At 34.8% G+C, this 27,348-nt stretch overlaps 5 protein-coding genes across 7 annotated transcripts in view; 1 reads left to right on the forward strand and 4 right to left on the reverse strand.

Moving 5' to 3' along the window:
* The first annotated feature begins 680 nt into the window (after positions 1 to 680).
* PKD (serine/threonine-protein kinase D3) overlaps positions 681 to 27,348 on the forward strand; it is a 63,778-nt gene continuing 37,110 nt past the window's right edge. For 2 of the 3 annotated variants that reach the window (XM_073073493.1, XM_073073495.1), the window contains exon 1: positions 681 to 902. The gene's annotated coding sequence lies outside the window, so the exon portion shown is untranslated. The other variant, XM_073073494.1, reaches the window with a different exon arrangement.
* LOC140742540 (juvenile hormone esterase-like) lies at positions 3,454 to 6,489 on the reverse strand (the record flags this gene model as incomplete). The annotated part of the gene is made up of 3 exons (XM_073073440.1): positions 6,101 to 6,489; positions 4,359 to 4,534; positions 3,454 to 4,273 (listed from the first exon to the last, which is right to left on the reverse strand). Coding segments are annotated over exons 1-3 (1,212 nt in total), but the record flags the coding sequence as incomplete, so codon positions are not given.
* LOC140742541 (esterase FE4) lies at positions 6,842 to 9,149 on the reverse strand. The gene is made up of 3 exons (XM_073073441.1): positions 8,823 to 9,149; positions 7,507 to 8,720; positions 6,842 to 7,088 (listed from the first exon to the last, which is right to left on the reverse strand). The coding sequence occupies exons 1-3, from the start codon at positions 9,147 to 9,149 to the stop codon at positions 6,842 to 6,844; spliced, it is 1,788 nt and encodes a 595-aa protein (XP_072929542.1).
* Positions 11,285 to 13,486, reverse strand: LOC140742587 (esterase FE4-like). Its single transcript, XM_073073497.1, has 5 exons — positions 13,165 to 13,486; positions 12,838 to 13,055; positions 12,054 to 12,758; positions 11,715 to 11,969; positions 11,285 to 11,566 (listed from the first exon to the last, which is right to left on the reverse strand). Exons 1-5 carry the CDS (start codon positions 13,348 to 13,350, stop codon positions 11,398 to 11,400), a joined length of 1,533 nt encoding a protein of 510 aa, XP_072929598.1. The 5' UTR covers positions 13,351 to 13,486; the 3' UTR covers positions 11,285 to 11,397.
* On the reverse strand, positions 15,355 to 25,928 carry LOC140742586 (juvenile hormone esterase-like). The gene is made up of 6 exons (XM_073073496.1): positions 25,865 to 25,928; positions 21,275 to 21,438; positions 20,557 to 20,930; positions 19,638 to 19,850; positions 18,452 to 19,246; positions 15,355 to 18,348 (listed from the first exon to the last, which is right to left on the reverse strand). Exons 1-6 carry the CDS (start codon positions 25,908 to 25,910, stop codon positions 18,171 to 18,173), a joined length of 1,770 nt encoding a protein of 589 aa, XP_072929597.1. The 5' UTR covers positions 25,911 to 25,928; the 3' UTR covers positions 15,355 to 18,170.

A 27,348-nucleotide genomic window follows, 5' to 3' on the forward strand; every position in this document is an offset into this window, starting at 1 on the left:
TCTCTAAAAATGTTTTTATTTGTCAAGAATTCAAAAAAAGAACTTACTATAATAAGCCATTTGCGGCTTCATTCAACTTCAAGGCGGCGAAGTATCTTTACTAATCTATGCATCAATCACAGACCTGTGATATCAATGTAATATGGTCATTGCGAATATTGCGATGTCGAAATTTAAGCACAATGATAACAGATGACGTTGATATTAAATTAAAGCAATGTCTGATGTGTTTGCCATTGCCTACCGATAACAGATGGCGCCATTTATTCAAAATTACACAAAATTTAATTTCACTGCATACATTTTACTTTACTATTTCCAATGATATTAGTTACTATATCCAAAGAGTATAGCAACACTATATCAATGAATTGACCAAAGAGTGCAGTAACCCATGACTACTTATGTAGGTTACTATACTCTTTGATATTTACTATGTACAAAATATAAATGTCTTAATAATAGATGGAGCTGTTAACAGCAATATCATATTGGTTGCTGCATTAAACATTTAAAATAAAATATCATTTATTTTGTTCACAATTATAAATTCAAAAGGTGAGTTACGATCTGTTGCGGTAACTGCTTTTAATAAAAAAAAAATAGGCAATATCTACCAAAACTGTTCTTATTAGAAACTAGAACCTAAACTTGTTTCCAAACGAAATTCACGTCATGTCTGTCTGTGACCGTCTGTCTGTCATGTCATGTCAGTGAAGTGAAAAGTGACGGGTGCTGCATGTTTTGTCTTTTATATTATTACTTGTTGAATTTATTACTTAAATTTTGTAAAAAATAAGTTAATATTAATCATATCGAAGGGTGAATAAGTATGCTATAATAGTGTAATTGAATGCTGCGTGGCGAGCGCGTGGTGCCGGAGCCAGGCGCTGATTGACCAGGTAGGTACATAACGGTATTATTTGTTTTCGACAACGTCGACCTCAAGTTTCACGTAAAACCAATTTAGTGAATTGGTAATGTTCATTTACATGCATCTATAAAGGTTTATGGTACTTCTCTGTGTTATATTATCGTATTTTATGTGTTAATCATGACATGTGAGGTGTAATCGTACGAGTCGCCCCAGATCCGCATCGCCTGATGTTGACCGATGTAGCAACGCGGATGTGCGTTGCTCTCAACCTTTTTGCAGGTTTGTGGAAAACCCGAGATTATTCACGCGTGTTTAAGTTTTACAAGTGACTTTTATTTTAATTTTAGTGACTCAAAGATAGTTAATCTTTCAACAGCTAGGATTTATTGTAGTAAGTAACTTATTTTTTAACGTGCAATGATTTGAAGTTTTACATCATACTTATATATTTTAGAATAAAACATTTGAAACAAATAATTATAAAATAAAAATGTGTTCTATTAAATTTAATGTTTTAATTTCTTGTCTAACAGAAATCTATTTTGATATTTAAAAATAGAAATAGAGAAAGCAAATTATTGTTTTAACTGAAAATCATATTTATTTGAGTAATATAATAATAAAATAAACCAACGTAAATAAATGTTTTATCACTAAACATGTTGTTTGTAAAACTTATTGTAAATATAGTCCCAAAACACAAGCTGCTGTCCCTCCGGCTGCACGTTGGACATTGTTTTATCAAACTGGAGGTAGGAGACCTTTCCTATATCCAGAATGTTTTCTGTATCCTGAGGGGAGACTGGCTGCCAGATGAGTGGTATGAGTGATGTGGTGAGCGGGGTTGGATCACTGAAATATGTAAAAAATCATGGTTTGTTCCCTTAAAACAACAACCTTCAATAATTGTGAATAAGTAATATAACTAATATTAAGCTATTGTTATTAATATATTGGATATTTTTAGTAACATTGATTTACAACACTATGCTATTCATTTTTTGATCCATCTACAGATGGTCCTAGATTTAAATGAGAACAGTCATCGCTTTCTCTCAAGAAGACAAATAAAAAAGTGAATAATTACAGTATATAAATACTGCAGTACAAAGTTAGTAAGGTTGGCAAAAAAAAAAATATATTTGTACAAAAATGATATATCTCAGTGTGGAGAAATAACTATTAATATTCCACTCACACTCCAACACAAAGTGTAAAAAAAAATTACTTTTTCATTTAAATAATTATGGTAATTTTCCCAAAACATTTATCACATATACTAATTTCTGTGTTATCACTACATTTAATGAGTAATTGTAGTTTTCTTATGTGTAATGTTTAATTAGTTTTTTATCAAGAAGTAACATGTTTAATAACAGTTATTTTATTACCATTTATTAGTGTACTTTCAATTATTATATTTTTGTAATTATGATAATTTTATTGAGGTAGAGTAAATGTGTAATGCCTAAATACACATTATGCATAAAATTTAACATTTATGGCATAAGAAATATTGTAAGGTTAATGAAAGCTTTGCTTCAGTAAATTTTACATCACAATTTAGTATACTTTAAATAAATTAGTGATAGGTATAATACTGACACTATCATAAACTGGGGACCCTAGAAATTCTAATATTTTTGTGGATTCAGTCTTTATTGCAATAACAACATTATAGAAAAATTGAAGAAGATTTCTAATGTACCACAACCTTTTCAACAAAATGATTTTGTCTTTTTTATTCACATTAATTAAAAGAAAATGGTTTAATTTAACAAAAAACTGTAAAAAGATATTATCACATTTTTTCATGCAATGAGTGTAGCAAAAACAAACTTGCTTATAATTTGTATTACAAATTGTTGAGCACTTACTACAATTGAACAGGTTACAAAGAAACAGTAGTGCAACATTGTGTATGGGGTACAGCGTGATAAGGAGATTTCACACTTGAAGCATGAAAGAGTAAGTTAGATAATAACACTTAAAACATAAGTGTGGGTCCTCCCACTGATTTTCAATTGCAGCGAAAAGTGACTTTGTTCTGATTTTGAAGAATGTGGAAGGCCAAAATGCTAATGTAATCTTCCAATTTTTGTAAGAAGTGTTTTTTAGTTAATTACAAAATTATCACAAATTCATTTGGAAAAAGCAAATATCAGCCTATTATTACTACGCCTTAGGAAGAAATTGGAATGCCTCGGATAAATATGTCTTCCTTACCACATCCTTCACACTAGAACACAGAAGCTCGTTACACTGCTATTATTAGGCCCAAATAGGCAGTAGTTGCTCCGGAGTCTAACCACAAAGGACTTAACAACAACATTATTATTTTACATACAACATATTTTAGCAACATGCCAATATTTTTGATCTTACCTTAATTTGATGAAGTTGCCCCACATATTCAATAGCCTCTGTGCAACTAACTCATCAACACCACCAAGATCTTCAGATGAAAATAAGTAACTGGAGATATCCCCATTACGTGCGCCAGTTACAAATGGTTCATTTTTATTCATAATTCCTTTATATGTAAACTTCATGAGATATACTGGGTGAGAACTCTTCGCGGCGTGCAGTGTGGTAGACTTAGTAATAGGATAATCCATAAATATATCATTGATGTAATCAATATAATTTTGCACAACACTCTCCAACAACTCATATTCCTCAAAGTAGAAATCTTTGACCAAAGCTGCAATTTTGTGCCTCATATCTTCTGTCTCAAATGCTAAATTAGTGGGCAATAAGTGTCCAAAATAATGAGGTGTTGTATTAAAATTGTGAAGGTTTTCTGTTACCAGTGATATTTCGTCTGCATCTGTGTAGCTGATTAACAGAGGCACATGCTGATATATACCATGATTCAATATCTCCAATGGATCCATATCCAGTAAACTGTTTGAGAGTAAGTTGTTCTCTACACAAGGATAAAACCTAGAGGCAAGTACAAGATCTTTGATAGACATTTTGTTGTAAAATATTTCTACATCTCCGGCACCTTTTCCTTTGTACCCTAAATTGATAGCTTCTGCTACAGCTCGAGCAAATGGGTCATAAGACATTGATGAAGGAGATAAAACTGCTCCAGACTCAATTATCGCTTTGTGGACCAGATTCCTTGTCAACTCAGACAGCAGGAGCAATTCTACAGCTACTCCACCGCTCCCTGTCCCGTAGAGTGTGACGTCATGTGGGTTTCCACCAAATTTCGCTATGTTTCTGTGCACCCAGTAGAGTGCGGCTACCTGGTCCTTAAGACCAGCGTTTCCGGGAATGCCAGCCGTTTGAAGACAGAGAAATCCAGGAGCTCCAAGTCGATAGTTAAAGGTTACGACGACAACACCCAAAAGCAGTAATCGACCAGGAGCTTTGTGTAATCCCCACCTGAAATTAGAAAGAGACAGTTCAATTCCACTCATTTGTATATATTATAAATTATTAAGCAGCTTGCAAAAGGAGCATACTTCACCCCCTTTGAAATCCTCCATCGTGTATGAGCACCAACACGGGCAGTCCGCTGGCTTGGTCCGGAGAGAACACATTGACGACCAGGCAGTCCTCGGTACCGGAGCCGTCCGGCTGTGGACACTTGATGCGGTGGGTCGCTTCGAAGATGCCATCCCAGCGCGGCGGCGGTTTTGGAGCCTAATAAATAACGGACTTATTGATATTTAGTAAACAGAGTCCCCTAGTATGAATTCCTCCCACGCTCGAGTACGAGTTACGAAGTTATGTGTGCATTAGAATTAATTATTACTTTAACGTAGAAGGAAACATCGTGAGTAAACACAACTGAAACTTTTGAAGCAACCATGATGTGTTGTCCAAGTTAGGTGAAGTCCACCGATCCGCACTTAAGTAGGTAGTATAGGAGACTATAGCCCAAACAATTTCTGATTTTCAAGAAACCTGAACATAAAAGTTGAATTAATGTGTTTTAATGATGATATGACATCATAAATGAATTCGCCAATGAAAAGCCTGAAAGTTGATTACAGACAAACTCATTATGAAAATCAACAACATTCAAATTCGGCTGGTTATACCATCAACTTATAGTAAGTATACGTTAAAGTAGAAGTATACTATATATTTTTTACATTAATTAAATTAGTATTGTTTTATACACTAACCAAATAAAAATTGTACCTACAACTTTCAGTAAAGTTAAGCCAACAGTCTGCAAAAAACTCTTGTAATTTTCACACGTAAACCTTAATTATTTTAGCGATAAAATTTCTGTATCAGTCCCTAAAGCCTTACATGCCTTTACATGTGTATGAAAGTTCGAAAAAGTCGATTAGTATTTTAATGAAATCCCCGAATATAGGTTACACATCATATTCACTCCAATGCCAATCGTTTAGTGGAGATGAGGTCAATTTCGTATGTTTGAGACTACTTAAAATATGCGTACTTCAAGTGACTAATTATTTCTGTTTTTGTACAATCATAAAAAGTATCAATATTTATAAAATTTCGGCAAGATAAATGGTAATTGGCTCATATCTTAAATCAGCTTAAACTACATCAAGTGCATACAGTCTGCACGTAGGCGGCATGTTGCAATCCGTCCGGGCAATGCGTGTCCGTGCATACAATATCGCTTGCACTCAATTAATTTCCCTCCCATTCAACCAGTGTCACGCGACAACGCGTAATTACCGAGTATTGTTATGACGAATACCGAGAAACACTCATTGTAAACTAGCTTTCGCCTCCCACTTTACTCGCCATATCGAGTTTCGAATGACAAACCTAATAAAAGGATTCCGTTTCAGTGTGATCTAGTTCTGAATAAATTGTTGTACAGATGGGGCTCGTACCATTGCGCTTATCATACAATATCGTAAAATTACGATAAAATCGATTTTGTGGTGTAGGTAGGCGTCGTACAGACAGTTTATTTCGCAGGTGTAGTTCAAATACAGTTATCGGTTAACATACGTAGGTCTGTAAACGATCGCGACTTTTAATTTTGCTCTTAAATTCATGATAATTTAGGTAAATTATTTCCATACCTCACCCACTCTACACAATTTTCCTCTGGACTATCAAACAAAAACAAAATATTTCGTCGTGTTTATTGTTAAAGAGTGATTGTTGAAAAAACAATGGCGTTGTGTCGTTGACGGCGCTAATCTGCCCACGATAACGATCTAACGGCCTCTTCCAAATTAGATTTGCTTGCCAACAAACGAAGCAGCTGACCTTAAACCTGGCGTGTGTGGGCGGGCGGGCGTAAGGGAGGCCGAGGTAGGCGTAGTGCGGCGGGCGGGGGGCGAAGTACCCTCGCGCCTTGCCCTGTGTCGTCACCACGTCGCGATGCCGCGCCAGTGGGCCTCGCGGGGTGCGTGCGACCACCCCGCTCACGATCAACAGGTGTACCAGCACCACCTTCACACTCATCGTCGTCCGGTACACCATCCACGAATTATACTACAACGAGCAGTTCAACGTCTATGTATTGCACATCTCTAGGTAAGCGTAAATGTCATTTAATATCCTTCAAGAGTGATTGATTTGATATTACACGGTACAGCAGAATCCCCGAGAAGTGGGTCGCGCAATAACGGTTAGCAATGCGTAGGTATATCACAACTGGATACGTTATCATAACAATACGCTAACTAATCCAAACATCGCACATGTTTATCGAGCATTCGCATATTGTCAAAATATAATAGGAGAACCATGGAGGGGTATTCGATTATTAAACACGATTCGGAAATAGTAACTAAAAGTGAATATTACTACTATTTATAATATATTTATAATAGTTATATCACTTACAATAATTAGATTAGAGTAAGTACATGGCATGTATATTTTTTATACATTATTAAAAACAAATGTAAGTAAAACATTAAGCTAATGGTTATTAACACGTGCCGTCGTCGTGATTGACGTGTGTGGTCACGTGTTTGCCACATCACGCCAAATTATAATTAATTAGTGACGGAGGTTTTTTACGAAACCTATCAGCAGAACGAGGCAAGTAGAAAAGATACAAGGCTTCGCCTGATTCCCTAGGTTGTGTTCTATAAAATGATCGTTATATATCTCCGTCCAAAGGCTCAACCGGTCGAGATGAAAACCCTTCTTCTCTTCTGGACTAGAGCCAATCGACAGCCACACCTCCTCCGACTCGTTTGTTTTCTTGAGCTCGTTCCATTCTACACCTTCTGAAGTTGGGGATCTGAAATTGGAGATGTATATTTACATTATTATTAGGATACGAATAAACAATGCGTAAAAATAAGGATTTTATATCAATAGTACGTATTTTTATCATCATCAAAATAACTAATGTCTGGTAACTAATCTTTAGATCCTGAATATGATAATGCTGATAGCGAATTATTAAAATTGGTCATTGGTATTTTTGTACTTCGTGTACGTTATCATCTAACAAAACATAGCAATTAATACTATTTTTAGAAATATATCATGTAAATATTGATATTTGTAATGATAGCACTATCTTCGAAAGAATTAAGCCATTAAATTGCGAGTATGAATGACTGATAAATTACTGCGCGCTCTATAACAACAAATTTAAATAAACTTTCGATTCCAACAAATGATAAATGTTATGTATTAACTGTTACACTTACCCTGTCCGAATGAAAGTAATCCAAAAATCCGTCATAAGTTTTTTTATTTTGTATTCTTCTGAGCCTTCATCGGGTATGTGTCCCTGTCTTTCAAATACAAAATTCAAAGAGTCTCCTTGAACCGCGCCTACTATGTGGTTATTCCTCCCAGCAGTATTACTCACAAAAGAAAATTCGTAAAGATAAACTGTAGCACCGGCTGCAATCAGAAGCCTTGCATTTCTGATTCCAGGGCTAAGGTACGAACAATCTGAATGACAGAGAGCCAGCTCATTACGATGTTCTAAAGTAATCGTGTTATTACCAAAGTACTGAATCTTTACCCTCTTCCCTGTTTCTTTTTCTTCTTCACGTTCATCAAAAGTAAGATCATTAGGCAGAAGTAGTCCAAAATCTTGATTTAAGGCTGAAACACTCTCCTCCGTATGCTGCATAGCTTTATGCAATCCAGGTCGATCGGCTGCACCTAACATGAATGATTTATTTAATTTCTGATCACGTAGCAAATTCCAAGGAGTGTCCGTTAAGAATCCCTCTTTCTCCACACAAGGTCTAAAGATCAATCCCTTAGAAGCAAGTATGATTTTTTCAACAGAAGAGTTGCTGAGAATGTTAGAACCCTTTGCAATTTCCGCTCTTGATTCATTCAGTCTCTTTATCAACTCGTTTGCAGTTACTAGCGGAGCCCTGTCTATAGCCCAGTGAGAAAGTACAAAACCACTTTCTGTAATTACTTTAGAAACGTATTCCTGGGATGTCGACGACAGAATCAAGTACTGAGCTAGTGCTGCTCCGGTACCTGATCCACTAACTACAATGTTTGCTGGATTTCCTCCGAACAGTTCTATATTCTCACTAGTCCAATTAAGTGCCATAGATAAATCCTTTAATGCTGCATTTCCAGGAGCGATATTATTTTGAAGACATAAAAATCCAAGCGCCCCGAGTCTGTAATTGGGCAGAACTAGTATAATATTATCAGTCACTAGATGCCCTGGACCGTAGATTCGCGGGTCACCACTCCCCCTAATGAAGCCGCCGTCGTGAATATGGAAAAGGATGTCAGCATCTTTGGCACCTCGTGGCATGAATACACTTAATGTTAAACAGTCAGTAATGCCGACATAAGCCTCATCAGAATTAACTTGCGGACAAAGAGAGCTATGCTCTGTTATATCATGTTCGGTATCCCATGATTCTGGTTTTGTAGGTGCCTGAAACAATATATTAATTTTATTTTCATATTGAATGAAGTTTCGATCAATATTAATAATTATTTATTTTATATTCTTCCCTTTAAAATGTAATGTGCGTACCTGGAATGGATTGTCTGGGTCAAAGGCAGCGTAGGGTATATCCAGAAATTGCCAAATGTTAGTATTTTTTATTTGATAACCCCGCACAGGCCCCTGTTTTGTGACTATAACTTTTTCTCCATTTACATTACCTCCCTCCGTCTCATTTTCATCACCTGGAGTTGGAGAGGGTTCCTCAGGTGCCCCTCCTGCAACCTCGTCGATCGTATTTGTTTTGTTTCTCACTGCGTCAGGATAGATCGGAGACACTTGTACTCCGTCTTTGACGGACACAGTACCACGGATCAAAGTTATTAAAACTATAAGCCATGGTATAGATTTCCACATAGCTTTCACTTTGTCATTACAAACGTATTAAGAAACAAATACTCTTTTATACTGTATTACTTTGAAATACTTGTTTAATAAAGACTTTACCCAACCGGCGTTTTAGAGTGTGTGTGCCTTTTTCGAGTAACAGTCGGTACGGGAGCTGTTTTCGATCGATTTTGTTCAGTACACTCATGTCAAATATTCATTACGTCATTGTTCACTTTATACAGTTTTAGTTTCGCTGTACGAAATGCTCATTTTTCTCTGTGCGAAAATGTGGTTACTATATAACCTATGGATCTACTAAATGTTTCTTCTTGCAACTTCATTTACATATACTATAGGACGAGACAGTGCAGAAATAGTAATACAATTACGTGTAGAAAAAACAGACTTCACATCATAAACGGCTACTGGTGATGGTCAGCAACAAGTAATTAATAAATAACTATAAAACGTCAAACTTTTTTGGAACATGAGCTTTTTCACGACTATAAAAAATACGTGAATGAATGTTGTGCTCTTCTGTACATCGGTATTATTTATTATCTGCGCTAAGTACAGTTATCGAATACTATCACAATTTGAAGCCTCGATAACAAGCTTTTTCACTTTATTTGCCCTCCGTTTATATGCGTTGTGTGTACTTTTCGTGTGACCCTATATACTTCATGGATAAATAGTAAATACGTGTGGCTTATCTTGACCGCAAATAGCAAGAGTTTTACTTGATCACTGAGGCACGGTAAGACGTAAGATTATAAGTCGTCATATGAGTAATAAGAGATGGAGGCCAAAAATTAAAAAAAAATCTTTCTTTTACAGGTAAGCTTCTTAATTCAGTATGTACTTAATGCTGGCGTTATTAATGGTAAGTGTAGTAAAGTAAGCACTTTATGATTTTTTTGTATTTGGGAAATAATTTAAGATGTAGCAAAGTAATTTTGTAGTAACGTTGCAAAAGTTTTTCACTTTCCTATTAATATCTTCAGCCCAGAAAAAAACTGACATGTTGTGCGACGTTAACCGAACGTTTTAAACGAAATGTATCATGATTTGAGGTAATTATTTTTTATTAAACTGTTTTAAAGTCTCATGTGATCGGTAAATCAAGATGAAACGCGAAATATACTTAGATGGGCGTAAAAATAACTTCAATTGTCATAAATGCAGGACATACCCACTTTTCATGCTTATAATTGTTGACGGTATGAGACCACCACGCGGCCCCAGCCTAATCGATCTTCGAGTAAACCCCTTATCGCCGATATTACCATGTACCACTGTTTGCGCTCTGAAATTAGTTTTTTCATTGATTACGTGTACCTAATAGTCTAGTATTTGATGCAATAATATGTTCGTAATGTAATTATAGGAAGTGATATATTAGTAATTTATAAAGGCTTAAAATACAAAAAAACAATCTGAAACAAGTAAATCACCAACAACAAAAGTAGCAAATACACGCAAGCATTCTGTTATAATGGCTTTTTACAGGTCCGTCGTAATTTTATCAGTAAAATGTGAAAAAGTATCAGTAAAATGTGTAAAAGTTACGCAGGAAATTATTTAGGTGTTGCAATATAAAAATATATTTCCAAGCGGATTCCCTACCTACTGAAGTCCTGGCGGACGTAATAAATTTTAATGTCACTTTAAATTTGATTCCTATTTGTGTCTGAATCTTTCCATTCGTAAAACCAGTATACCTTCTTATAAAATGTCGTAAGGATATTTTTCTCTATAAATACATAAAAAGTCAAGATTAATCTGTACGTGGGAGGCAACGATAAATTGTAACAGCTCCTCGGCGTACGAGAAGCTTTGTGTGTGTGTGTGTGCGGGCTGTATGAAGTAGTATGAACCATAACCAGGACTTAGGACTTGAACGTTACTCGGAATAAACGTCACTTTACTGCCTTAATAATTTCTTACTTAGAGTTGATTTACGTTGCGTAAATATTGGCCTACCATAGTAGCTAGCTACCCATAGTATCCCATGTGACACTAACCTAGTATTCATATACTATAATGTATTTAACGTACACGGGTGAATAATAAATATGCCTTAGTTTTCGATTGTGCTTTTTAAAATGTCTATTTATATCCCTATCTTTATTCTATATAAAAAGTAATATTACAAAACTTCGTTTGCTATTTATTATTTAAGTTGAAAATCAAGGTAACTATCTAAATAACTTTAATATTAATACATAGTTAATTTCTATCACATTATTTTGTATAGTTTAGCAGTATCTGTGTATCATTTTTTCGTGTAATAATATTTATCGTAAATGTTCTCCCATATTTGCACATTTTGAGTATGTGGAAACTCTTTCATCTCTAGTTCTGTATTGATATCTAATACTCGAGGGTGATCGGGTCCAGTGGGCTCCCATCTAATTTGACTGTTCATTTCTGGCGTTGGATTCCTGGATAAAAAGGAAAATTTACTTAAGATATAAATCAGCAGGGATTATGATTTTTACTCAATATGTTATGAAATAATTATGTTTAAAAATAAACAATTAATTTGCCCCAATAAGACATGAGTCTTTCAAAAATTACAACAAAACTTACAGATGTTTAACAAAATTTGACCAAAGTCGTATCAAATGCTGCTGTACGGCACCATCATCGTCTTCAAGATCTCTACCATTTTGAGGAAATAAATAGGCCAGTTCGTCAGAGTGGGCCGCTCCGAACTTCCTCAAGCCTGGCTCAGGTTGCACTCCTATGTTGCTTGAGTAAGAAAATTGGTAATAGTAAACTGGTTGATGCATTTTTGCATGGAACCGAAGACTTTGGTGGATGTGAGAAAGAAAATATGCATCTCTGCAATAAAAACAATTGGGTCAATTCTAGTTGAATTTGTTGTAACCATAAATATTTTCACCATTAATATTCCACTTGACTTACCTATGATATGACAGTACGGCTGCCATAGTCTTGTTTACAAAGTACAAATCGTTAATCTGTTTGGTCATTTGCAAAAGCGTTCTCTCACTTAAGTTTTGAAACTCTTCAGGCAATAAAACTGTCATGTCTTTAGACATTTTCGGTGCAATATTTGCATCCTTTAACATTGACACGAAAATATATGCCTCGTTTGTATTGTAGCCCATCAGCAGAGGGACTGCCCTCGTCTTACCCTTTAATAATAAAGTATATGGCGTTTCTAAAATCACACCTTCTTCATTTTTATAAGGTTTCTCTACGCATATTCCAAATGGCATGTACGGAAAATCGATTGCTTCAGCTTTCGTCTCAAGGGTTATGGTATCTGTTTTTAATATCGACGGTACCGTAACATCAGTATCATTTAGCATCTTTCGGAGAGCGTTGGCTCGATCTTCAGCATCATAATTAAAAGTCCAGGGGCAAAGAATACTCCCGCTCTGTAGTATCACACCGTGAAATAATTCACGGGATGAAGATAAAAGCATCAAGCCTTCGACCATGGCCGCACCAAAACTCTGTCCACCTAAAACCACTTTGTGTGGGTTACCGTTGAAAGCTACGATATTATCTCTAACCCATCTTAAAGCTTGTAAGACATCTTTTATTCCCGCATTTCCAGGGATCTTATCTCCTTTAGAGCAAAGAAATCCTAGTGCACCTAATCTGAAATGTCATAAGATGAAGAAGTAATTTGACAGTAATTCGCGTATTCCAGTCCACAGTTAAGGGTATAAATTTTTACCTGTGTCGAACAACAACGACAATAATTCCTTGAGCAACAAGCTTCCCAGGGTGATAGTTTCCGCTGCCTCCTTTTACCCAAACCAGAACTGGCATTTGGGAGCCGGACCCTGGGACGTGCACGTCGAGCTGTAGACAGGCCTCCACCTCTGACATTGATGAACAGTGAGGGTCACGTGATTCCCTTACACCACTCCATACTGGTGCTAAACCAGCTCCCTGTGATTTTTGTAATACTTAATATAAGATAATTAATATCAGAATGAAATTTTAATTTCTTTATTTATTTATTTATATAATGTAGCACTTTTCACTTAATATACCTTACCTTAAAACGCCCGACGTTACCGTTAACAGAAGCATATGGTATCCCCACATATGACACGTAACCATCTTGTGACACACCTGTTATCCTCCCTTGAGCCAGATTTCGCACGGTTTGGAGTGAAATTTGCACTATATTCATATATAGCAGAATATTAACCAACAAACGCCTATAATTTACTGTCGTCATTGTATTGACTGTTTCTTTTTATATATTTTTGATTTTGCTATATTGCTTGCTCTATTACGAGTATATGTTGGTTCATGTATATTATTTTTTAATTATTTATAGTGTTTTGTCAAAACTTTTTGATAAAATTTGGAACACTTTGTAATTTTTTTTCACGTCATTGGTGGTTTCCTATATGATGTGAATAGTGAATACTGTTGTGCTTATAAATGTTTTCAACGAGCGATTGAGCAATTACAGTGAATAGAGCCGCTAAACATTGTGCTAACCGTGCCACCGGTGCATTGCCTGGATTAATCTGTTTCCGTATCGTTGACAATAAATGGATGTGATATTTATACGGCTAAATATTTATAGAATTATTTTTTCCCTCCCCTAATAATTGGATTAATAATGAGATGGTGACAACAGATAGAAACAGCTAAATTTAAAAATACAGTAAAAATCAAGCTAAGTATTATTAGCTGATTAAGAAAACCTAGCAAGAATATGCTTACAGTAATCTCCTAATATTACAACGGTTACTTTTGTGTGCCCAATAAAATTTATCAACAACAATAAATACGCTATCTCTTCTACTCAAGCACTAAAGTCACTTGTCGTTGCAGATTCGAATTAAAGGACTATTATTTCAGCAGTATCGTATTATTACTGTAAAGTATGATATGTACAATAGAACCACACCGAACTAAAGTCTGTGAAAGCTAATGTAGAGTAAGAGTAATGTAAGTTAAGCATGATATTAATAATCGATTTAACCAATGTTTACCTACCAAAGTCCTAAATGTGACACAGTTGACAACTACCTACATTACTAAATTAGGAACTATCGTACGCAAAAATAGGTTAAGATTAAATATTCCTTACAGACGTTAGTAGAAGTATTCGTGGTTCGGTTGCGGCGGCATCGAAGTCGTAAGTAGGTTTCACATAGTTGTCTTCTGCCTACTTTGCCTTTATTTTCCTCTCTTTTTAGGGTTCCGTACCCAAAGTGTAAGAACGGAACCCTATTACTAAGACTTCGCTGTCTGTCCGTCTGTCAGTCTGTCCGTCTGTCACAGGGCTCTACCGCTTAAACCGTAATAGATAGACACATGAAATTTTGATAGAGGAGGCATAACGGTGGCAGCTATAACAACAAATACTTATAATAAAATAAAATTGAATATTAAAGGGGGTCTCCATACAACAAATCGGATTTTTTCGGCATTTTTCGATCTAACTGTTAAACTGTACTCGGAAGACGGTTGAATTTTTTATAATACGTTTACTACTATAACTGGTATTATAATAAATACAAATAAGAACCATAAAACATATTTTAATATACTTATTTTAATTTTATTATACTTTGATTACATATAATCGTCGTCCCATTGTCACCCCAACGCTATCTATTTGTGTGTTATATAACTAAGTATTGTTGAAAATTTACGTATCATTCATCATCACCCCAACGCCATCTATTGTTGTTTCATATGACTAAGTATTGTTGAAAATCATAAAATGAATTAAAATAATGAACATTTGGTAGTACGGAAGCCTCCATGTGCGAGTTCGACTCGTAGTTGGCGAATTATTTATTTCTTTTTCTTATTGCACACTCATGAATGTGCAACTACGTAATTAATACATTTCAAATGATTTTCATAATATGAGAGGGAAAGTGAATTGCACCGCCGGCGAAATGAAACATTCACTTTGCTATTCATACAGATTTGTTTGCGTTAGATTTATGGGGACCTACCATAAGTAATAAAAATATTGTTACAGCATAAACGACAATGATTGTTAGTGGGAACAGAAATTTATAATTAATTGACAACTTAACATAACATGTCATCTTTTTATAATAGTGCCTGGTAGTCGAGAGCTTCAATAGAAAATGTGAATATTTCAAATTTTCTATATAGTCACATCCAATTTTTCCATCAAACTTTTTGTCTAGTTTTAGCGCCAATTTTATCACTACGCAGTGTCGGCTTGAAATAAAACACATTAAAATTATCGTTATTTATCCTTCAAAGTTTATTCTTAATTTAATTGGTTGTTTTATATCGTTCTGCTCTTCCGTCACACAAAATTCGTATCCTTAAAAATAATTAAAATTTTCGCTCTGTTTACTTAACAAATATTACACAAAATCATACAACTAAGCTTTTAACTTGTCAAGACTTGTACTATTCAGCTAAAATAAACCCTGGCCTGCAGAAAAGTTTCATTGAAAACACCTTTAATAAATATTATTTTATACAAAAATACAAATAGAAATGGAATATAAGAGACAAAACTTAAATTAATCTAGAGATCGTCCTAATAATAACTCTCTTACATAGTTGCTCTTACCACAAAACGAGAATTAAAGAAACAAAAATATACAAATACAAATATAAAGTTATTTGGCACCAATAATAATTTTCAAAGCTATTAAACTACATGAATTCTTGAAAGATTATACACATAGAGTTAATATTAGTAATAACACAGCGTGGACCATCTATGGTGAGTACACTTTTTGTTATTTACTGAAGATTACCTATATATACTACAAATGTATTATAATAAAAATGTATGCGAAAATTTACTCTCCTTAAAGTAATTATTTGAAATAAATATAGACAAGTAATATGTTTTAAAACAAAATGAGAGGTACATATACATATACAATGTACATATTATAAATATACATTAAAAATCAAACAAATATAAATATATATCAAAATTTTATGGAAGGAATTACGTATCAAACTTGTATTTTTAACATGCTTTTATTAGCTTGGGTTGTACGTTTGTATGTATGTACATATGTACGTAACAGTAACGGAATCTTTGAGCCCGATTTCTATCCACTTTGAACGTTCAGTTTAATTCAAAATTTTGAAGAATTATCAAAAACCGATGACAATACACGATTTTAATAATTTTGTACCATTGTCCTTATCAATATCCTCAGGATTAACGATTTTCGAGGCGAAAGAAAGCGCCTTATGGAGCCGTTCAGGCAAAGTTACTAGATTGATTTTTAGCTTTTGAAAATAATAATGTTATTTCCCTATAACTCAAATGTACTGCAACATATCTATAATGCCATCTTTTAGAATGATTTTTAGGATTCCGTACTCTAAAGGATAAAAAGAAACCCTCCGCTGTCTGTTTGTGAGTCACAGGGCTTTATCTCTTAAACCGTAATAGATAGACACTTGATTTTTTTACAGACGATGCATAATGATGGTCGCTATAACAACAAATACTAAAAATTCATAAAATAAATATAGTTCAAAAAACTAAAAAACACGCTTTTATGATAAAATCAACTAAAAAGTAGACAACAATTTTCAATCTAGGAATCAATTAAGGAAGTAAATTGTATAATTGTGGAAAAAGTGTGGGGTGCTTTTCGAAAATTGATAAGTGGAGCACTCCACGCTTTTTTTACAATTATACAATTTACTGTTCCTTAATTGATTCCTAGATTGAAAATTATTGTCTACTTTTTAGTTGATTTTATCATAAAAGCGTGTTTTTTAGTTTTTTGAAGTATATTTATTATTCGTATACTTAGCATCTGCAATCTTACTCCCAATCTTCTTATTAAGCAAACTCGTTTAGAGAAACTATTCTTATCCAAACATCCATAATGTCCTCAATATATTACGTTTGTTTGTAAGTTAATAAACAAGATGACTACAATAAATAAAATTAATCGTATAACAATAGATAATAATATAAAAATATAATAATTATAGTAGGTATAAACCTACAAAACATAATACTACAATAAAATAAAAATGAATCAGTAACAGATGTTACTTAATTAATTATCTATGCCACAGGGTGAGATATTAATAAATAAGTTCTCCACAAGGCTACTTAGTTCTTAAAGAATCATAAGTACATCTGATAAACATGTAAAATTACTTTTCTGGTTGTAACGTAGACATATAAAATTTCCTGTGTCCTATGATTTAGGTTCATGAAAATTATAATTTACTTATTAAATAATCTCACCTAATTTTAAGTAGTCAATGGAGAAAACAGGAATATAATAAAACATGTTACACTAAATAACTTAAGTACCTAAGCACAAAAACAAAACTAGCACTGACAAAGTTATCACATGATATTAAATAAATAATAATTTAGGAAACAATAAAATCCTCCAACACACTTTTCAAATATCTAAGTTAATGATCTTAATATCTACGCAGCCGAGATTTTGCATAATTGCAAAGATACAACTGCATCTGTGACAATTTCATAAAACTTAGCGGAAGGTTCGTTGCGTCGAGATCCTCTACAGCGAGATATTAATAATGTTTCTCATAAAGGTCTCATATTTGCTTGTAATATACCTAACTGTTGTGAACAAAAATACCTATGCGTGAGAAATCATCTAACAGCTAATAATTAAATGTCTTTTGATAATTGAAAATAATAAAATACAGAAACTAGCAACAAAGAAAACAATTCTATATCGTGATAATTAATATGTTAATGTCTAGTTATGGTTATTTTACATGTATGTATTATAAAACGGTAATAAAAGGGTTCCTTGGCGTATCTTTGCTATTGTTCACGGTAACACAAAAGACTAGCTTTCTTTTTAACTTCAAGCGCATGCAACACTTGTCGTATAAAAATGAGTTCTTACTTGCTTAAAAACGGTAACAAATGTCTTGCGAATATCCAAAGTTCGCACTCTGAGAGCCGTCTCTGAGTACGCTGGTGCAGTACACCTCCTTGGGCTGCGAGAAGTGTGTGGAGTACACACTTGAGAAGTACTTGTGCCACTGAACAATGGTTTCGTTACATTCCATCAGTCAGCTGGTCCGGTTCCCCAAGCTGTCGAAGAAGCGCACCATCTCCAGCTGTTTGTTGTTGAGTTCCAGCGTGCGATACACGGGCATGCTGATGCCTTGGTACATCATATCTTGCTTTGTGAATGGAGGCCACGGCGTCGCGAAACTTGGCCGCCTGTCGCGATTACAAGCTGGATCGCTGAAAAAACAATTATGGTTTAAAGCAAACCGGCTTCAGATTAAACAATAAAAATGTTTGTGTGTATAATGTGATTAGGTTAAAGAATTGTTCATTATCATACCTGCATCTTATAAAATTCTTCACAAAATGCACCATCCAATGTTGCATATTTCTATCATTTCTAGAAGCCTTATAGTCCGGTCCCAATATTGAATTCACTCTGAACGCGTAGGTCACGTCGTCCAAGTGCGCTGCTCCCTTGAAATTTATCTTATTGGCCTCTTTAATTACACTAAAATCACCTTCATAAGAAAACTCGTACAAATATAAGGGCGCGCCGCCCACTTTCGCTCGTATCTGAGCGACTTTCATCGCAGGATATATGAAATTGGAATCCGTACACGATTTAATGTATTGTTCAATTGTAGGTTCTCCATGGAAATACCTCGCCTGAATTTGTCTTGCAATATCCAGCGATGCTTGAGGCTTGGTGTATATTAGTTGTGGCGACTCTATTAATATTGGGTTCGTTTTAATGAGTGACATTATGTCTATCTCTTTTAATCTGGGCAACATGCTATAACATTCGGCATTGGTGAAGCCGACCATCAGGGGTATATCTTTTCCTTCGCCTTTGGCAAGTAGCGTTTCGGGGTCATCGGTTAAAATCGTCGTAAAGTTTGGAAATGGTGTCTCGACGACGGGAAAGAAAACTGATATTCCGAATTGATCTTGGATGGAATTATGGACTTGCATAAGCTTCTCGAGTGGCATTTCAATAAGCTGATTATGGACCTCTTCGGGATTTTTGGAGTCGATGCCCAGACCGGTGAGGAACACGTTGGACACGAACTGTGCATACGCCGGCGACGTCGTGTAGAACGAGGGAATGGCAGTGCCACTCATCAACAACGCTCTGAAATATTAAATAATAATACATTGTTATCTATCGTTATTTATCAGAACTCATTATATTATTGCGTTAACGAGCAAGAAAACAATGGTAATGATATTGAAGAAATAAACAAAACAGTGTTCAAACCGTCAACAATTAACTTAATTAGACTTTTACCAAAACATCTAGTTAGCAAGCAACCTCGTGGTCCTCTCCTGAGATAATCCTCCACTAGATGGAAATTAGCGCAATAAATAAAATAACACAAAGATAATAAATTTGTCGAAGAAAACTCATTAGATACTTGTGTATTCGTATTTGAGATACAATATAAGACTACGCAATATAATATACGGTACACATCCAACCCACCCTTGTTTCTTGTGCTAGGGCCACTAAAAATAACAATTACCTGTTAAACAATCCCTCAGCTGCTTTGGACAATGTAAGCAGATGTGTACTGGCAGCCCCTGCGCTGTGGCCAGCGAGTGTGACGTCGTCGGGATTGCCGCCGAAGGCCTTGGCGTTGGAGCGCACCCAGCGCAGCAGCGTCACGATGTCGCGTAGACCGTTGTTACCGGGGATGTAGGAGTTGTTCAGCGAGAGGAATCCGAACACGTTCAGTCTGGAAACAGTACATTGTCTTGATCAGACTTGATATTTAGCGGAAAAATAATAGCGCCAACCACATGGATGATTCAAAGAAATGATTTATTATTATTCAATAAGAATTCATAAAATTATTTGTAACATTTATCATTCTCAAATACAATTATTTTAATAGCATTGTAGCATAATACATAATATTAGCTATTTAAAACATTTCGATTTTCTTCGGATATACCTATATCCGACGAAGAAATCGTATCTTCACCTGGTTGTATTTCATTGCAACTTATTTTGGACGTGTGCTAATTTTTGCAGGATTCAATCTCATGAAGAATCATTTTAAGTGACAGATACAGGACAAGCTCAATGTATAGTGACGTAACATGCGCTAAATATTGTTTTGATTGATTATATCATTATATACTACTTGCTTTTATTAACATCAATATTATTGTTGTTGTTTTATTATTTCATATCATGTTTTTATCATGGTACGTTTAATTATGCATGTTACGTCAAAACTGGTCTTGGCCCAGATTATCCTCGTCTTAATAACAACAATACGTAATTATAGTGCTATTTATAATCTGTACTTTATCGTTTTATTAGTCAAAGTAATTAAAACGATATATTTGTTGAAAAATATACTATCATAGTGTTGAGATTAGGATTTTCAGCATAAGTGACAATTAGTCACGAATTTATATGTATTTTCAATTTACCTGTAATTAAAAGTGATGATGATAACATCTTCACCGATAAGATATTCCGGTCCGTAGAGGTCAGTGTCACCGGATCCAAAGCCGAAGCCACCTCCGTGGACGAAGACAATGATGGGCAAGCCGGGAGTCTTGGCGGCGTCGTCATCCCCCACGCCGGCGTAGTGCGGTGGGCGGAACTCGTGAAACATCCTGTCTTGCCGAGACTCCGGCAGAGCGTACATTGGCACGTGGATGTTCGCATGTATGCAGGCTTCCGTGACTGCAGTATTCTCGGGCTTCATGATGGGTCCGTAGAACACATCCCTCTGGGGACATATCGGTCCCTCTTGCGTTGCTTCGAATAAGTATTCCCATGGCTCTACCGGCTGTAGTTCCTGAAAAATACGAAATCAATATTACATGAGTATTGCCATGTTAAAGTTAAAATGTACTTTTTGTCATTTCTTTACAAGGTCTTTACTGCCTGTTTTATCCTAAATAAAAAAGTAAATAAATAACAGGATTTCGAAAATATTACGCGAACATGCATGGAATTCTTGGGCCAACAAACAATAAGCTGAAATAGGGAAATTGTATGCGACATAAAATATTCGTAGCTGCGGGTGATGTGGGTGCTATACACAGCACATCTATTACCAAACAGCTGTTGATATTAAGTGTCATATCTGCCACTCATAAATTGGAGGTCATTGAATAGCTTGTCTGCGTTAAGGTTTACCTGGAATCTTAGTTCTCCAAGTGGTTGCTTAGCGTAGGGCACAGCAAGGAAGCTGGCATACTCAGTGCCGTTGGGAGTCCAGCGCCGCGCGCCGCACACCCAGCCGGAGTCGAGCTGGGCCCGCGCGGCGCAACGCACCGGCTCTGAACGCGCGGACACGCATACTGGAATAACACAAAAAACTAATTACACACTAATGGCACTAACCAGAGTACGTATAATCTTTTGATAGGAACCAAGTGGTCACACCAAGACGTATTAATGTTAACCAAATTACAACAAAAAAGAACAATATTATTAATATAGGGCCTCTATACTTATTTCCCATGGGAAACCGAACAGTGTGCAATCCTTTTTACATGAGACAGACTCGCGTACGAACATTTTTTTTTTTATTTTCAGATAAAATTTAACATCTGCCGTAACACTAGCATATGCGTAGCAATCTCGTAGCGGGTCTACGAGCCTACGGGCGCGACGCAGTCACACGCAACGCGACGCGCTGCCGTTTTCAAACGCTAGAAAGCAAGGTGGTCGCTTTGAATATCAAATTGTACGTGAATCACCGTCTCGGTAGCTGTTTTACTACATTTTAAACCTGTACCTACCTACCTTGTACGATGTATTAAAGTAGTAAAATATATACATTGTTCAACTAGGTTTCTCCATGCAAAAAATATCGAAAAATCCAGAATAAAGAAATTTAAATCGTGGCACCTTTCGTGATCCATCATCATCATCAAGCCATTACTGTCCATAAGCTTTATTGATTACCACTTACATATTAAATATTTTAATTCCGCGGCTCAATTCATTCCGCAAGTTCAGTAATATGCATCTCAAATCGTAAATAACCTAACCAGTCGTTTATGAAGTGCAAACATATTATCTGTATCATTACTTCCCGGATAAGTAAACAACTGCGACTGATTACTAAATTGGAAAATTTTTCGCGCATTTAGTATTTTCAAATCTCGTTTACAAAATGCACACATAAATTAATTGCTAATTCGATCTAATATACTAAATCAAACATTAAATGAGATCATAACACGATTTAGCTTATTAAAAGCGTTATAATATTTCACTACCTCAATAATTATAATCGTCTGATATCCATAAATAATGATCTTAAGGGTTGGATTATAATTTCCCAATAATATTTTCAGTGCAGCGTAAACGTAAGGGCAACACGTGTCGCGATAAGGCTGAAGTGCGGCCGGTGCTGGCGCGGCGAGCCTGTGCACACTGAAGTCGCACTTCTAATTAAACCAATACGTCTTCAATTTGCCAACTGTAACCAATTATCATCTAGTTCACTGCACGCCCTTTTCTCACCTTCTGTACCCGATTGCGGAGTCTATTGTTCTTCGAGCGTATATATGTGAACGTATATAGACTGAACGGCTTAGCGGATTTTAACATAAATTAGACGTCATTAGATTCCTTTAAGTTGTGGGAGTTGAAACAAAAAAAATGTTTTTATTGCATTTAATCGTATTTCCTATTTAGCATCCAAATTTTCTCGTAATTATTGTCGGACCTTATAATCGATCGGAAAAACTTTCGCGTAATATACCAAACTCGTATCAAACAAAACCAACGCTATTCTTTGCACTGTGATAAGAAATAACCGTGAAATTGGCTGCATAGGTATGCGATATATTGCCTAGCGACCGATGTCATATATTCCACACACACAGGTCGAAGTGCCTGTGACCAATATTAAATAGAATTAATGTATTTTACATTAATAATTTACAAATAAAAACATTGACGGTTGAACTTATCCTATTTAACATAATTATAAAATAGACATTATCAATAGTTGCTATTTTATATAACTACTCTACAAAAAAGACCTTATTTTCTCACGGAAGTATCACTATCCCACTATAAACGAAAAATAAAAAATATTAATAATATGCCTAACAACCATTAATACTAAAGCATAAACACTTCAAATTGAAGTAATAATAGTAATTACTCTACAGTTAATTAGTCTTTAATTATATTTTTTGCAATATTTAGTAATCAATATATTTTTTCCTACTTTATTTTCTATTTACTATTTAATTCCTTTTCATCATAATAAAATTAACTTGTTTGTTTTTTGTCTTCAATGACAATTAATGTCGTCATTAATTATTATAATTATCATGTTATTTTTTTTTTTTATAATATAAGAGTAGCAGACGAGCATGCAGTCCACCTGATGGTAAGTGGCTACTGCCGCCCATGGACATCTGTAATCAACCCCAGATAGGATTAGATATTCCTACCTGAGGTCGGCCACAGATGCGCCGCTACCCCTGAGGACTAAGCTGGAACGCCTCGGAAAAGTCTGTCTCCCTTACCACACCCTTCAAACCGGAACACAGCAGCGCTTAACACTGCTGTTATTAGGTTGAAATAGGTGTGGCGGTGGTGCCGCCGGAGTCGAACCACAAAGGGTTCTACCACCTTCAAAATATTTGTTAGATTAATTCCCTTCTGTAGTCGTAATATCCTACTTACTAGCAAATGGGTACATATATCGATATAAATAACAGATTCAATATTTGGACATAGATGACAGATCTTCGATAAACTATCTATCGTTAAATTGTTTTAAGCTATTGCATAGCTTTTATCGCGGGCTTTGAGCGCGGCGACCGAATCGAGAAATTCCGTAACGAAAAAATCCTAACACCTTAATTCGTCAACTTGAATACATATGGCAGTAATTCATATTTTTTTATAATCCGTGCGGAAGTCTTAACATTGCGGTTAGTTTTTTTTTTTAATTTCTATTATATTGTATTCAAAAATATATTACCACATTATCGAATTGTTTTATTAACATAAGCTATGTTGAAATTCTGGATTAATGAAATAACGTAAAAGAGTGTAATTTTAAACGTACAATTACAACTGACAGATGTGACAGTAAAAATCAAAACGCCATTATGAATTATGGCGCCATTTTTGTTTGTTATTTCGTGCAGCACACACACACACACAAGCAAACACGCTTGTGTGTGTGTGTGCTTTGTATGTTGTGGATTTATTGAAAAAAAAATACTTTTGGTTTTCTCCTAACTTCGATTTGACTCTGCTATATACATTGTGACCTTGACTTCGTTTGGACTCCGATTACCTTATAATAAATAATTATAATTGCATAAGTTGATAAAAAATGCTATGCAATAGCCTTACCACGGCAGTTCCCGAGTGCCGCACGTTTTATTAAGATTTTTCGCAAAATCATAACAAGCTTTATAAGGGTTTAATTGTACGGATTGTGCCCGAAATCAACGCACAGCCGAAATTGCTGTGCCTAGAATCCTGATATTACGCTGATAGGTTTTTTGTACAAGTAAGCGGTTATTAGTTAAGAAAAGAAATTCCATAAAGGGTAAAATAGGGGTTTAAATTATTTTGTCAATTTCTAAACAAACACTGAAATTTTGTTCTGGCTTTCTGGATAAAATTAACTAAACCTTTTTGCCACCTAAAATAGGGGTTGGTAAACGTTTGTGTTATTGTTTAGTATTGTAATTTACGCTTACGAAGTTGAGGTCAAATACTAGTTATAACAATATAATTGAACTTCATATAGTATATAAAATAACAGAATAATCCTTATTGAAATGATCCTGTATATGCTATGTTTGTTTCCTAATGTGAAATCGATGTGATTTTTAGTGAAATTTATTATTTACAATTATAGCTCATTACGGAATCAATAATATATTCCTTGTTTGTTTTTTAATATTGTTTTATGACCAAATATACATTTGATAACAGAAAATTAACTTATACGAAAAGGGAAAAGTAATGTTATGGTTTTTACTCACCAGGCACTTCAATAATGTTTTAGTTTTATATAACCTGGCGGTGTGACCTCAATTTGAATATTGTACATTCGGCCTAAACTGATCCGCAATAATGTAATTTTAATAAATTTTAAGCGATGGTATCTATACGGTTTAAACAATGTCTGAAAAAATAATTTTAAGGAGTTTTACGTTAACTATATTGTTGTACTTTTTCACATGACTTTTTTGTCAATGACTTTAGTATTCTATTTTATTTCATATTCGGTTTCACTTTTCCGTTACAAAATTAACTTGTTCACAAAACATAATTCGTAAAAGAAATGAGAGGTTTTAAAATATGTTGCATAAATTATCGTAAAATCAAACCTGTTAGATACATAATATATTAGGAACTGACGCGCCTTTTTCAAGTAAAACTCGTATAAAACCACTTCGCGTAACTGTAGACTAGTTGTATCCTTGCAATATTTTGTTAACATCTCCGCATAACTTACTGTGGGTCAAAATGAGTTCTTTTACGTCCGTTATTAACATTCAATCTATCTAATGTTTTGTCTATTAAAGATAGAAATTTGACAATTTCTACTAGACTTATCAATTTTAGATCTTTGGGAGACAAAACATTGGATAGATCGATTTTTGATAACGGGTGTTATTGTTCTTATTTGCGAAAATCTGTTGTCTATCAATCACTTAAAAACACTTTGTATGCAAAAACTCGTGAACCTTGTGTGATAAGAGTGTCGGTGGCGAATGTCTCGCGGCTTACCGTGTGTCAGCAAGAGCGCCGCGAGCACACCCGTCTTGCACACCATGTCGGCCGCCGTGCACGCACGCACTGCCCGCTCGGACCGCGCGAGCCGTATAAATACAGGACCGGTGCGCGTGCGGGACCGGCCCACGTTAGGTCCATTAGGATAACCAACACTACCTAATATTATTTTTGTTTATTTTTTTACTATTCCTGTTGTCTAAGATTATAACAACTCAACATCCAATGAATTTACACCCTACACACATTAAAATATTTTTGTTTATTATAGGCGGAAAATCGCCGGTGTTATATTAATTATTGCCGTTCTTCTTCTTCGTTTCTCTAAATTAATTTAGTCAGTTTTAAAGCCGAATTTAAAGTTGAAAAACTTTGACCATCCCACATAGACGCACTAACAATAAACAAACATACATGTTCAGTTTGTCACGTTTTATATATTTTTAATTCAACTCGTTTATTAACTTTTTTTCAAATCTTAATAATTATACTAGGTAATTAAAGATAAGTATAAATTACATGTATTATAAAATGAGATTTCCTCTTCATATTTTAAATTCAAACAGATTAACATATTCCGTAGAAATAATAGTTGCTTATTATTTTAATTTTAGCTTAATCATTAACCATATTACTTCTTACATTTTTTACACATGATGTTTCCTCCTCGAATGACGCTTATTTTTGCGATGTATTTATTTTACTAATATGTGATGTCTAGGTTGGCAGTCAAATAAGTAAATAAACATGACTGCATGTAACACACATGGATTACTTCATATGTAAATTTAATATATTTTTTCATGTCATTGAACTTATTACCTCGTTAAGAGATAACTTCATTAGTGCATTTATGCAAACAAATACAATAATAGATGAAATATTCTGTTACATTTTATAACACGTAACGCTAAAATCAAATCCTGAGAAAAATCATTGGTATTTTTATTAATATACGTTTATTATAAACGAATAAATGATTATTTTAATCTGTTAAAGGAAAATGTATCGTAGGTGCAATATTTATAGTATAAAGTTAGTTTGTAAGCATCAGAAGATCCTCATCTTTGATCAAAGGCTCTAGTTTATGTTTAAATACATACATACATATGTTAAATACGTCACATTGATATGGGGTCCTTTAATTATAAAAAGTAATAGCTTTATAGTTTAAAACTCAACTTCCCAATGGGGGGCTAGAGATTCAAATCCTAGAAAATCAGAAGTTAATTATTATCACTTGCTATAGCGGTGGAAGAGAGCCTCGTGAGGAAATATGCAGCCCTGAGAGTTCTTAAAAAAGTTCTAAATGGTGAAATCTACTGATTCGCACTTGGCCAGCACAATGGACTATGGACTAAAATATCACTCTGAAAAGACACAAGTGCCTAGTAGTAGACAATAACGGGTTGACGACAGACAGTATAGAAGTACAAGTCCTAACAGGCCTTCATTTATATTTTAACAATCGAATAACTTTC

The sequence above is a fragment of the Epargyreus clarus genome, unplaced genomic scaffold, assembly GCF_041222505.1.
Source record: "Epargyreus clarus isolate Ecla_fem2 unplaced genomic scaffold, WU_Ecla_fem_2.2 ptg000006l, whole genome shotgun sequence".
Taxonomy (NCBI): Eukaryota; Metazoa; Arthropoda; class Insecta; order Lepidoptera; family Hesperiidae; genus Epargyreus; species Epargyreus clarus.

Coding starts and splice junctions, on each gene's coding strand:
- LOC140742586 (XM_073073496.1), bottom strand. CDS start 25,910: ATGGTGTGCAAGACGGGTGTGCTCGCGGCGCTCTTGCTGACACACG. Junction 19,247..19,637: donor GCTGAGGGATTGTTTAACAG/GTAATTGTTATT, acceptor TTAATATTTCAG/AGCGTTGTTGATGAGTGGCA. Junction 18,349..18,451: donor AAGAATTTTATAAGATGCAG/GTATGATAATGA, acceptor TTGTTTTTTCAG/CGATCCAGCTTGTAATCGCG.
- LOC140742587 (XM_073073497.1), bottom strand. CDS start 13,350: ATGACGACAGTAAATTATAGGCGTTTGTTGGTTAATATTCTGCTATAT. Junction 13,056..13,164: donor GTAACGTCGGGCGTTTTAAG/GTAAGGTATATT, acceptor CAAAAATCACAG/GGAGCTGGTTTAGCACCAGT. Junction 11,970..12,053: donor GCCGTACTGTCATATCATAG/GTAAGTCAAGTG, acceptor TTTTTATTGCAG/AGATGCATATTTTCTTTCTC.
- LOC140742541 (XM_073073441.1), bottom strand. CDS start 9,149: ATGTGGAAATCTATACCATGGCTTATAGTTTTAATAACTTTGATCCGT. Junction 8,721..8,822: donor ACCCAGACAATCCATTCCAG/GTACGCACATTA, acceptor ATATTGTTTCAG/GCACCTACAAAACCAGAATC. Junction 7,089..7,506: donor ATTACTTTCATTCGGACAGG/GTAAGTGTAACA, acceptor CTCCAATTTCAG/ATCCCCAACTTCAGAAGGTG.